This window comes from Maylandia zebra, linkage group LG7 (assembly GCF_041146795.1).
Source record: "Maylandia zebra isolate NMK-2024a linkage group LG7, Mzebra_GT3a, whole genome shotgun sequence".
Taxonomy (NCBI): domain Eukaryota; kingdom Metazoa; phylum Chordata; class Actinopteri; order Cichliformes; family Cichlidae; genus Maylandia; species Maylandia zebra.
In genome coordinates this window covers 34,568,288-34,582,175 of record NC_135173.1, presented here as the reverse complement: position 1 = coordinate 34,582,175, position 13,888 = coordinate 34,568,288, and the positions used below count along the sequence as shown (strand labels likewise).

The following is a 13,888-nucleotide window of genomic DNA, read 5'->3' as shown; positions in this document are numbered from 1 at the left end:
AGAGCAGGGCCAAAAATGTTTATCGCAATATAAATTTGAGAATTTGCGATAACGATATAACTGATGATATGATTGACACTAGACAAGATACTTTACAACTCCACAATTTTATTAGTGCAAAAAAAACCAACCAAAACGTATTTTCACTTAAACAAGCAGCTGGGTTTTTTTTGTACATTAAAGTTATATAAAAATGTAACAGTACAAATTCCTTGCTAACAGTTTAACCAAAATGCATTTCCAGTGGAAATTGGCCAACATCCTCACCATAACCATGTTTAACATCCACAAAACTTAGAGGTTACACACACACAATACGGTAATATTATGTTGAAGCACAGTTCGCATCACTCCGCGAGGCTCCTGCCTAATATAGCCGTAATGCTCCAACAATCCATCAAGCGGTGCGGCTTCGTAGCTTAGCAAAGTCGTACTGAAACATTTGACAGATTTTCGAGCGCCGTGTACGACATAAAATTGTTTCGAGGTCAGTAAACAAAACCAGAATCCATAAGGGGACCTGTCGATTTTCAGAAAAATCAAAGGATTGTTTTAAGTGTGCCGTATTTTCCAAACAACACGGTAATAACGACGGCCCGCTAGCATGCTCTACCAAAAAATAGTGCTTTGTTGTGTATCTGACGGACGAAAGCTAAACCAGCTCCACACCACTGAAGTTGCAGCTTTTTTTTTTTTTTTTTTTTTTTTTTAACAAACAAATTCTGGTTCATCCGTTCCATTCAACGATCTGCTTTCACTCTTATTCTGCACCGTGCCTTTTCTGCCATGTATGTATGAAAACAGACACTGCGCATGCACGTTTTATCCATATTCTATCGCAATATTTCATTTTCCTATCGTTGCCCAACATTATACCGGTATTACCGTTTACGGTATGATATGGCCCAGCCCTAATGGGGATAGGTTAATTGGTAACTCTAAATTGCCTGCAGTAGTGAATGTGAGTGCGATTGGTTGTCTGTGCCCTGCGACAGATTGGCGACCTGTCCAGGGTGTGCCCTGCCTCTCACCCTAAGACGGCTAGGATAGACTCCACTGTACTTAAAGGCAAAATAGGAGCGTATTGGTGAAGTTAAAACAAGCACAATTTGTTATCTTAAGCGGTGAGTCAAAGTTGTTGCTGTAATTAAAGTGATAGTTGCAAAGCCCAACAACTACTCAGTTTACTGTTGCACATGTTTTTCAGTTGACATGAAATTGTCATTTCTTTGTGAAATACTAGTGTTACATTTTAGTTGTTGAAGTTTGAATTGTGAAACAAGTTACTGTGGCTTTCCAAAATATGTGCCAACTAATGTTCTTTAAAAGGAGATTTAAGCACTGGAGCGAACCTTGATAGAACTAAAACAAAATGGAAATGACATCCCAGACTCCAAATTATATGTGGAAACATTTGGGACTATAATAAGTTGAGTTTTTGTTTTTCTTCTCTCAAACTGTCTGTTGTCCTCTGTAGGTACGAAGACAGAATGTGAAGCCAATCAATTTCAGTGTGGAAACGGTCGCTGCATCCCGTCCGTGTGGCAGTGTGACGGAGATGAGGACTGCAGCGACGGCAGCGACGAGAACTCATGTGGTGAGGAAAAACACTCAGCTGTCACACAGCAATGCCAACAACTTGAAGTGTGAAAGACTAAGACTAATGCACGTGGCCAGATTTGTTCCATTATGAATCACTGAAGTAAATGGTTTCCAAATGTCCCAGACTATAATAGATTATTATAGTCTGAATTTAAACATTCAGGTCATCAGACCTTTGCATATGTCAGGAAATGTAATTTACCTTTGCCACACACAAATTCTCATCTGTGTTCTTTGGATGAAGATCTTTTGAATATAGCTAATGCCAGATTCTGAAAACTGGCTAAAGTGTATTTAAGAAAATTCAAGTCTTACCTCTGTACACCACCACAGTGGAAATGATCGAGATAGAGTTGAAGTGCACACTCTAAACTTTAATTCAAGTAGTTGAAGAAATGTATTCCACTTAAGCTGCTATATGTCTTTGGGTGGTTATCGGCTGGTACTGAGAGGCACTGTCCAAACTACTTTACGGCATTTGGCTGAATCTGAGCTAAATGTTCTGATGCACATCAGAATTCATCCAGCTTCTCTGTACGATGCTGCACATGCCCATGCATCTCATAGACAGGCCTCGACTGTCTTTCTAATGAGGCTGTATGGTTCATATCATGCCCATTCAAAGCCTCCGCAGTGCTTACTAGTTCCAGTTATCCTTATGCTGACTGATCTTCTATCTCTAAAATCAATGCCATTTTGGAGCGAATCCTGCATTATCTTTTTTAGATATGCATTTTGACAAATTCTGGAAATGGCCTTATTTTGAAACTTACTGGTTTGTACCCTGTGGTGAACTGTGCTCTCGTAAGTTTTCTTTCTTTTTTCTCCTCCTTGACAGACTTGGATAATGATCTGCGTGCCTCCCAGAGAGGGTTCCTCTCTTGACTGCATGTTCTGAAGGAATTTTTATTGGGGCAAAAGATATTTTCAGAATGTACCAACTCTGTAGACTATAAAAGATGAATGTGGTTTTCTGGCTCTGAAAAGCCATTTGTTGTAGGACAGACTTTTTAGTTTTCTAATGACCAGCAAGCACTGGACATTTATAGAAATCTTTGAAACTGACCTCGGCTCCCTTGCTCTGACCTTGATGAATGCTTTGCTGTCCTGAGTCCTTATTTCCAAGTTTGATGAGATCATTTTGTAAATTGGTCCTTGGTGGACTCAAAGGTTTCAAACACAAAGATTGCAAATGTGCTCAACTTGAGATTTTACAGCACGACTTTGTGAACAAAAGGATCGGTGACGTCGAGTGGTTACATTCATCACATCACCCGCACTCTTTCGGAGACACTTTCTGAGAGTGCTGCAGCCTGTAGCTGGGTTGGTTCTGTGCTTAGATCGCATTAACACAGGTTACATTTATACCTGCACACTTGTCTGTATTCTTGTTGTTATGAGTGAAGCTGAGCTGCTAATGTTAGACTTGGAGCTCATTGATCTTTCACCGTTAACTTTACTAAGAACTTTTAACTGATTAAGTCAGAGCTGTGAAAATGAGATGTGTCGTAAACACTGAGAATCCTGGTTAATAGAGTAGTGAACAAGTGACTTCCTTCCAGTGATCAGTAATAGTTTACACTGGATATTGCTACCAAATAGACCCATCAGTAGTTGAGGTCTCAGTCTCTGGAGTGTGTAACTACATTCCTGGGATGCTACCTGCCCAGTGTGGGGTATGTGTCCAAGAAGCTTCAGAGTCCATCATCAAATTGGCTCAAACGTTGACCATTAAAGAGTCAAAACAGGTTTTCTGCATCTTAAGTTTTAAATCTATTGTGCTGACATACAGAGCTTGGAATTGCAGCTGTCCAGATATTTCTGGAGTTAAATATATCAAATCTTTCAAATCACCAATGAAGTGATTGTGTTGGTAACACTTAGTCTGCCAGGCTCCAGTTATACAAGGGTCTTACTTTCTGCTGTAGAGCTATGGTTATTGAGAAATGTGTAAAAATATACTTGGTGACATGTTCCTTTATCACTGTGAACACGTGGGAGTTTATTTTGACCCACTCCCACATGCCATCCTGCTCATGGAAGGATGAATTGGTGGCCTAAATGTCACCACCTCAGTTCACTTCTGTGGCAACACAACAAAACTGATTCTGGATTTGGTTGGCGTACAGATTATGTCACAGTCCCATCAGAAATGTAAACATGTGAAGTTAACATAATCCATCAAATGCATTACATGGGTGAGGAGTGAAACTAATAAGCCAGAATAAATTTGTTGGTCCCACAGTCAGGTCAGCATTAGCGTGGAACCGGGGAAGGAAGTAAATGATTAGAATTGCTCTTTTTGTGCTCATTTCATTATTGACTCTTATTCATGAAAGTAGGACCAAACTTCAATTTTACTTAGTTTTGAGGTGTGAACATATGTGACTTTTTTTTTTTTTTTTTTTTTTTACTACTCCAAAGACGCTTGTCCTCAATACAGACCACAGACAGTGTAACAGTCAAAAATCAGATGGATTAACAAACTGATTTTTATTTGTGTCATCAGTTTAATGAGAATGTCTCTTCCTTACTTGCTCACCTCCTGAAAACCCTCAGCGTCAATGTTTGCCTGGAGCTTGTCTGCACTGCTCTGTGGATCAGTTGCCATTTATGTCCCTCTTGCTGTAACTGGGCTGGAAACTAATTATTTACACCGTTTGTGGCCTTTTGGAGTGTGGGCGACTGAACGACAGTCCCCCTTGCTTGCAATTAAACGACTTTTCCTGCCAATGTGAACAACATGTAAATTAAGCAGGAAATGGAGTCTGAGCTGTCTGTAAAGGTCAGCTCACAGGGTGCCAGATTTGAATTGATTTTGTATTTACAAAACCTGTTAGAACAGGTACTAAAATTCTTAGTTTTGCACTAATTTTTTCTTCTTTTTATGCTTGGCTGCAAGGGACACACTATATATTAAGATTATATTTTTTATTACACCTGCTGATTACTGCTTATCCCATCAATTTATTATGTGCATTTTGTGTTTAATAAAAAAAAAAAAAAAAAAAAAAATCCCTCAAAATTGCCTTTTACTCCTCAGCCATAAAGACAGTCACCATGCTAGATGGGTAGGCAGGCATCCATGGTGCCCGCCTACCCATCTAGCATGGTGACGAAGTTTGAAAGTAAGAACTTGAGTAAAGTGACGTATGAGGTTCAAATTGATCCACCAATATTTAAGTCATAAAAGGACCTGACGAATGCTGCACACATTTTGTCTGTGATGCAGATAAATGCATTCGAATCACATTGTCCTCTTCTTTCGTATCCTTCACTGAGTTTTAAGAGTGGAGTTGATGGGTTATTCTCCTCTTAACATTTGCACACATGAATATAATCTCATGACATTCAGAACCTGCCATGTTGGCTCAGTCCCCATCAGGAGCTTTGCTAGGTTCCCTTGGGACATGATGACCTGGTGATGTCAAGGTGGCACAGAGCAGAGCTAAATATAGTTACAGCTGTGTGTCTCCTATACTTTCATCTATCTGGGTCATGTGATGGTGCTAGGAGGGAGAAAAGAACAAGGGATGATGGGAGAGGAAGTAGGGCTTTGCTGTCAATTGAAATTATGGCTTCCAACAATTATTAAAAACAAGATAATTGAGATGGAACGATTATATTGCTCCTTTTTAAGAGCGTGTAGGTTTATCAGTACACAGTACTGTGCTTTAGCACTCTCGAAATGGCCATACTTAATTCCCAACAATGTTTTGCAGGATTTCCTGATGGCCAATTTTAATTAGACTGGGAACTCTATTTCAAACAGGTTTTGGAAGTGTACACTATACACGGCATCGAGTGACTGCAGGGAAGATTTGGAGTTTTACTTATAGCCAGTTAGAACAGAAGCAGATGACTGGTTTTGCGAACAGTGATGGTGAACTGAAAACTAAAAATTAGTTTTATTCCTTCACGCTCTCTCAGCTGCTGACGTGTTGTTGTATTTGAGTCTCAGACTGTTATTCTCTCTGGGAGATCAGAGCTGTTTTACTTTCAGCCCAGACTGAACTGAGGCTCACTGATGCGTGAAAGATGAGAATCCAGATTTAATTAATAAAAGAAGAGTTTGGTAATGAGTCCCACTGTGGCTGGCTGTTGTCATGAGCTTCAAATTGGAGTTGGTTCTGAAGTCTGTATTTGTATTCTGGTCAGATGGTGAAGAGGGCTGAAGTGTGTTCTTGAGCCTCCAGTAGAGATGCTAGTGTTGGAGTTTGTTGTTTCACAAGTTTTCTTGGAAACCTTTCTGTGTCTTCTCTACCGACATGAGAAATTAACATCTTTCCACATTTCTAGTCGTTCCTATCAGATTATTTGAAACTTTGGTTTGGTTGAGATTCATCAATCCAACATAGCCTGGAGACTGCACTTGCATAAAGGTGTATTTTCCTTTTTAATGTGAGAGTGTTACTGAGAATAATTTAAAGGTTGTGTTATGAAGATAACTTTTATTAGTCCCACATGTTTTGTCACAGCAGGAAGTGGACAGTGCAAAAGTTATGAGGCAAAAATTAGAATACAATAAGAATAAATACAGTACACAACTGTACAGAATAGAATAAAATACTATATACAGTAGAATAAAATAAATATACAATAAGATAAAAAAATAGAATACAAATACTATATACAACTGAGTAAAAATACAACGATGACAGAAAGTCAAAGGTGTAACCACATAATTAACATGGCAAAAGGACAAGTAAACTATTATACTCCAGACTTTAAGTGACATCCTAGGAACAATATTCTCCTTCCAAAGGGAGTATGTGATCTTTTAGTTTGTCTGTTTGCAGTCTAGCTTAAACACTGGAAGCTACACCAACATTTTCAAATACTGTGATGTAGAGGCTAATAACAAAATGGCCGACCTAGGTACTAATGTCCCACAAGGCCTAAGCATTTGACCTTGAAATTCACTGTTTGCAGCCAAGGTCAAAATTGAATGCCCAGCTTATGGTACCCAAAGATTTCAGCTAGTTCTGCTCCAATCATGAGTAAAGAAAATTCACCCTTTTGGTATGTAATGCTTCAGTCAAGGGTCAGGGTCACACGAATTGGGGAGGAAGTGGATATTTTCAAAACCTCTTAAAGAAATATTAGTTATTTGGGAGATAATGAGCTCAAACGAAGATCGAAAAACATTTTTATACGTGTTATGGCGTCCCCATTAATGACACCTGCATCGTTTTCATAGAGCATTTGTGCCAATGCCAGAGTCTTTGTCATTCTAATTTCCATATTAATGCTAACAACGTAAGAAATCATTTTATTATAACCCTCGCCCTTTGGGTGGAGTTGCACTCTGAGTGCTCTTATGCATATACTGTTTGTAGAAGTTGACTGACCTGTAAATTATTACCTAATTACTACCTAGTTTTGTAAACCTTATGTTTATATGGTCTTTAAAATGGGGGAAGCTCATGGCTTAAAATGGTTTTAGCACTTTATTGATATTAATGGAGAATAAAATAAGTGTAAAAGATGGAAACCTGAGGCAGGGCAATAATTTCAAAGGAATGAACCACCAAGCCAGTCGTTCACAACCATTTATGGGCTTTGGGCATTCATGGTTCTTTGGCTATAGCACGCATTTATTGTGCTTGGCTGTCTTCAAACACAAGTGAACTAATGTAGTTTCTAGTTGGACCATGAAGATTTGGGTTTAAACATGTGTCAGGTGGGGGCATGTAGCTTCAGCATAGCCTTGCACCACCGTAGTCTAAAAAAACAGCAGTGCTTGAAATGTCAAAATGTTTGTGGTGCAATAAATCTGTAAAGCTAAAGCAGTGTGAGAGCTGCTGATCTTCCTTTTCATGACTGTCACTGATATGTTCTGTTTGAAGGGTTGTGAGGTCCCAGAACAGACCTACAACCAAATAAAAATTACACTTTATTTTTGTCTTCAGCCCCCCTTTGATGGAAGGTGAGCGAGACACTCGAACCTCCCGAGGACCGTATCGACTGCATTCCTTATGCAAATGTAGTGTTTGAATCTCGCTTAATCAGAACAGGTTGTAAACTGGTGACCTTTTCACAGGAGAGGAGCAAAAATGAATTCATATTCATGAAGTGCGCCAGTATGGATTTGATCTTTCCCTTGATATTATGTGTTTTTCTTTGTATAATGTGAGACATTTCATTCAAACAGTGATTTCATTTTCTCTCCCATGTTTCAGTTAAAAAGACTTGTGCGGAGTCGGACTTTGTGTGTGACAATGGGCAGTGTGTCCCGAAGCGGTGGCACTGCGATGGGGAGCCAGACTGTGAAGACGGTTCTGATGAGAGCTTGGACATCTGCCGTAAGTAGATGGTTTTTGATGAACGCTGCGCTACACCAACAGTCAAGTGTTACATGTGCAACTAAAGTAAATATGAATCTTTCAGTCAGAATTTAGTTTTGAACCTGTAAGCTGTTAAAGTGGAACCTTTCAGTTTGTAAGAATGTAATTGTCTAAATGCCTGATTATCTCATTAGATCAACCTTACTTTATTGTAAATTTCACAATGCAATCAATATGAAATGTAACCAACTTTAACGTGGCAGTGGTCATTTCAGTGTGCTGTTCAGTCTGCAACCCCATGTAAATCTTTTAAGAAAATCTAGGCTTGGCTGTAACAGAAACAGGAAGGGGATGGTGCTTTCAGTTTTCCCCAGCAGTTAAGAGTACGGTTATTATAAGACCAATGGGGCAAAGAATTGGTCTTGGGCTAAATAATCAGCCTCGATCGCACACAGTGAGAGCCCCAGAACTGAAGTCTTTTTAGTGCTGAGTAAAAGGTTTGCATGCTGCAAGATTGATTATTGTTCCTGCTGTATCTGCCGCTGGAGAGGACACTGGTGTATGCAGGTCGGTTACTCCTGTTAATTTATAAATTACTTGGAGGAAAATGGGTTCATTCACAGGTTTGCACAGCAGCCATCACACAGATTAAGATTAACGACAAGGAACAATATCATGAACATTAACGTGTGAAACCTGAGCTTGTATACACATCTCTCTCAGGAGGTCAAGCAGCATGAGATACTTTAATTCTGTGAAAGATACAAACAGCAGTGGAAACTGTAGGTTCAGCCCCAAAAAAGAGGATAAACTGACCTAAAAATTGTTTGTCCAGCCTTCTTTGGCTCACATCCTTGTGACTGGCTCACATCAGCCACAAGGATGTAGGCCACCACAGACAGGTCGGCCTTCCTCCCATGGGGTCGTGGCAGACACAAGCACGCATCACACTTGTAGCAAGCAAGCAAAACGTTATTTTATACCACATTTTAGTTGAGGTGGAAGTCCATTGTCACCCCAAAAAGCAAGTTGCACTATATGAATTATGGAAAACAGAATTGATAAGTGTAATAAGCTGAATTAATAATAGAATCATAACCAGTGATGATATAAAGGCAACAATAGACCGATTAAAAATGACACACAATGATTTCAAAAACCCAAATTTGATGTAAATGTGATGGCTCGTCTGACTTGTGTGGTTTTAAACGCTAGTCTTCAAATGTGTTATCAGTTAGTCTGTTGCTCCAGCAGCTTGGTGCATGAAAGCTAAAGCTGCTTCCCCATAACTGGTAGTGACTGGGATCCCAGACCATGCATTAAAAACAGTGAAAATATGAAATGAATTCTAAGATTAGAGTTGACAGTTGAAGCACACACGATCAAATGTCTATGCATGTTAGTTTGCATGTTAGTTTGCATGTTTGGTTTGCTGCCTGGTACAGTATTAGGTTTACATTGACTCGAGAAGCAGCTGCTGCTGGTCCTGTAATGCCCATTTGAGACCCACCTTTTACAGTATTAAAAGCATGCTTGCAGCCTGGTACAGAAACTCTTTTTGGGGAGAACTTGTCACTGAACTGGCCGTTCGTCGTCATTTGTGCGTCTTGGTGCATTTTAATTTCTTAAAGTGACCAATGGCTTGATGTGGTTGGTGAAGTTTGTGCTTCAGTTGTAATGAGTTAAATTGATTTAAAAGTTTTTTACTCTGCACTAATTAGCTGGTTTAAGATTTCATGGATGTGGCTTGTTGAAGCACTGATAGCATTTGCTGATAACAGTCCACACACTTTTCCATAAATGGTCACTTCTAGGCCCCAAAAACCAACACAATGGAAGTTCAAAAGTACTAATTAAAAAAATAAAATAAAATTCTTGGCCTAAATTTAATGAAATTGAATTTGCACACTGAAATGTATTCAAATAGTGCAGCGAGATGTTCCCGATGCAGAGCTTTCTACAGATTTTAACTGTAAGTTTCATACCTGCCCTTTGTGGGAAGCTAAAACTGTGGCTGAACTTGTATTTTCAAGCAGTTGCCTTTACTCATGCTAGAGCACATTTATAAACTTTAATAAGCTTTCCATGAGGTCAGACTAGGGTTTTTTTTTTTTTTAAGCTCAAAGTGAATGGTAGTCTCCCTGCTGTTCATAACAGACGCTCATGCTGCTGCAGAAATTCAGCGAGGTACTTGAAAGCAGTGAGGGAAGAGTCCCCCCCCCCCCCCCCCACACAAGCAGTACTGTCAAATAAGTTGTTTAAATGGGAAAGCTGCTGTGCTTTAAATATTGTGTGATATGAGGTCTCACCAAGGTGCTTGTTGAAATCAGAGATGACTCATGATGATGATCTTCAATGAATCACTTCTGTGTGCTGCCTCCACTGTGCTGCGTTAATGACAAATGGACTTTGGTGTCTCCTCAGGTGTATAGATAAACATCAGAGTGGAGATGAAAGTGGTTTCACTGCAGCTTTAAAATCTTGATTGCAGATGATAAAAATGCAGAAAGTATAGCTCATGAATGCTGCTGTAAAAGAATACTGAAACTCTGGTCTGGCACACATCAACACCCTTCCTTTGTTATTTTTAAAGCAGAAAATCAAACTACGTTTTAGTCCTAAAGTCCCTGAAGAATTCCTATTATGTCATTTCTGTGACCTAGAACTCGACTTGCATGGCAGTGAAGGTTGGAAGGAACAGTTTTGTTGTGGGGGTTTAAATTATTGCAATAAATGGACTAAAATAATGACTTTACAGTTAGACAGTTTCAAGCTTGTTACAGACATGACTTTCAACATTATTTGGGGGAACACGAGCAAATGGTTAATGTTACAATTATAGAACCAGGCACTAAATTTAACTTGGAACACGGGGGTGTCAACACTTTTATCAGTGTTTGGAGTGAGATTTTCTGGGGCAGCAGAGCATCTCAGGTGTCTGACAGGGTTGCGCACCAGCTCTGACTTTTCACAATGAGCAGTCATGTGTCTGGTATAGTCCCTTTCCTCCCACTGCAGTATTTCAACTCAGCAGGTTCAGTGCACAAACCTGAAAACGATACGAAAGTAACAACCAGCAGAAAAGCAACATCTTAGAGTTGGGGCCAATCCTTTCTGCACTCCTGTGAGGGGATGTTTGGTGCTTTCTGCCAAAACATGAGCGGGACCCGTTGGGGAGTCGTTTCAGCAGCAGTTGTTCCAAGCCGTTGGCTGTTAGGTGTTGCTGAGGCTACAACAGAATTCCTACAGTTAGAAAGACAAAGTGGGTGAAGTGAAAACAAAGACTTTTAGGCCTATAAAATGGAGAGAAACTCCACTGTAAAGTCGTCAGTGAAATGAATGAAAAGGAATTAAATCTCTAATTCATCCCCCTGTGCATCAGTTCAAACATTGAAATAACTTTGTATAATACAACCACTGTTAAACAAGACTTGGCTGACCACCTGCTGTTATCCATTCAGTAACTGCAAATCAGTGTATGGCTTCCCAGATGGGACAAATGAGAACTAGAATGTCTTGGAATACTAAGCAGCCAGGTCGCGTTGTTGGATTGAAGACAAACCCTTCTCTGTGTATTTGACAATAAACACGTCTTATTGCCTGCGCACCACATTTTGACCCAGTGTAAAGCTGATCATGTTGAATGTGACAAAGTAATGATTAGACTAGTTTGGACAGTTGTGAGGTTTCAGTGTTCTGGCTAAAGCAGACTAATGTTGGAGTAACAAGGTTCTTTTTACTTAACTGCCAACTGTAGTGAAGCAAGTTGACATGGCTGAAAAGATCCAACAGTAGTTGTGTTTTTCCTTTCAGTCGCTCCACTATTTGTTTTCGCCCGTGACGTTCAGTCAGAAGGCAGAAGCCTGATGGATGCTGGTTTGAACACCTGTTGGGAAGCTTTTGTTACTTATAGTAACACAGCATGCTGTGGTGACACCATTAAATATAATTTGACTTCAGCTGAATCTTGTCAGCTCCACACGCCGACGTAGGTTTCAGGTGCAAGAAAAGGAGAATATGGTGACTGTAAATGACAGCAGGATGCCGCAGTCGAAAGACTCAGTAAGGGGAAAAAATAACTTGCTGTTTTCTTTCACTGTATTTATCCTCAGCCTGTTTAGTTTTGGCCTAAGGAAAAGCAAATGCATAAGTGATGTCATCTTAAAGACCTTTGTTACACTTTGATTTTGTTATTTGGTAAAATAATTAAGTTGAACTTTGTTTTTGGGTTGGGTTTTTGTTTTTGTTTTTTTGTTTTGTTTTTGTTTTGTTTTTTAACCCATAAAATGATTCGGGGACTTCATATTTTAGCGCTGGTAATGAATTTGTACCAGATGTATACAAATGCCCGTAACAATGTATTGGATTGGACCACAAGTGGAAAAAGTAGTTATAGGTCACCAATTTTTAAAAGTATCAATACTCAACAGTAAAAACTGACACTGGACATTATTTTACTGTTAATACAAGAGCACGAAACCCCATTAGGGGCTCCAAAGGACACGAAGGGCCAGTCAGGCAAAACGCTAAAATAATGGGGGCGCAAACAAGGTTGGTGAGCTGCAGGTTAACACTCCTGTTATGTTGCAGGTCAGATTGACCCAGAACAGAAGAGATGTCACATGTCATCTGCATCACTACAGAAAATGAAACTAATCATAATTATAAAAGAAAATTGTAAAATCAATGCCAGTGTTTCTGACACTTTTCGATGAGTAAATTTCTCCCGGGTCAAATTAACCCAGAAGCATAACTCGTGTTCCTGGAAACCAACATAACAGGAGGGTTAGGAGTATTTGGGAGTGCTTTCAGAACTCAACCGCTCCTGTCAAAAAGCAGCTCTCATAAAGTTGTGCGTATGTAAAAAGTGTGTCTGTCCATCCACTAGCTTGGTTACAAAATGCAATTACAAATGCAACATACGCAGCACATACGTAGGCCATCAAGCAAATGTTAGAGGTCTGTATTGCAACATTATCAAGGTTTGAGCACAAAACAATGGAATAGAAAATATTTATGAATGGGAACTTGTATATAACTGGTGTTTAAAAATTCACATTCATAGATATTATTTATAATCAGAGGTGTTGTTTGTGTATTTATGAACATTAACTGACGAGTTGTTAGAGAAGCTTGAAGTGGTGAGACTCTCTACTGTAGTAACACATTTGAGGAGAATAACAACCCCAGGATAAACGGGAATGTTGGCAGGTGAGAGTATGGTCTGGTGGGTTGGAGGAGCCACATTCCCAAGTTTAAGAACAAAGTAACTTTCAGTTGCCATTTAACTGCCCCCCCCTTTTTTTTTTTTTTTTTTTCTTTCACCCCTGATTGAAGTCATGAAACTCATCTAAGTGTTTTTCTCTGAAATCAGCTTGAGCTTTTGTACGGTTTATGCTCTACAAAAGCTTGTAGTGCATGTCTCACTTTTCACTTGGAAAAGTGTCTCGGTCAACTGAAGGTCTTGACAGGGATATCAGTTTGCAGTCTGTGTGAGAAGTTCCAGTCATAACTACAGTGGTGTACGTGCCAGTCAACACTGCTACTGTAGCATTTATCGCTGTACTGTTTGACCAGCTGTTGCTCATGACTTTACAGCAGGCAACAGAGTGACGTCGTCTGAGTGGCTACATGCCTGTTTTTCCTTCACATTTGCATGAAGGACTTTTGTACTGCAGTTGCATTTCTGGAAATTATTTCAGTTTATTTCCCTGTACAAAAACACTTGAGACCTCTTGGTAAACAGAACTTGCAGAACAGGCGTAGTTTCACTATGTGGATCTTGGCAGGATTCTTCCATGTTTGCTTTGTCTCAAGTGTCAGTTTTATGTGGCTAATGAGAGAAATTTAAATTGGTGTAAACTCAAGGCTTGGAAAGTGTTCATGATTGGAAGTAGCATTAAATAAGATTAATAATTTAAAGCTTGCTTCCTTGAAACAGTGTTAACATGTATTTAATCTTGTGGTATAATTGTTATACCAGTCTCAATTCCATTTTA

General features: G+C 39.5%; 1 protein-coding gene across 1 annotated transcript in view; it reads left to right on the top strand.

Annotated features, from left to right (window-relative positions):
- Positions 1-13,888, top strand: part of vldlr (very low density lipoprotein receptor) — a 63,256-nt gene that overhangs the window by 9,968 nt on the left and 39,400 nt on the right. The window contains exons 2-3 of the mRNA XM_004538510.5: positions 1,478-1,597; positions 7,785-7,907. Of these exons, the coding sequence (XP_004538567.1) occupies positions 1,478-1,597; positions 7,785-7,907 (243 nt within the window). The remainder of the gene's footprint in view (positions 1-1,477; positions 1,598-7,784; positions 7,908-13,888) is intronic.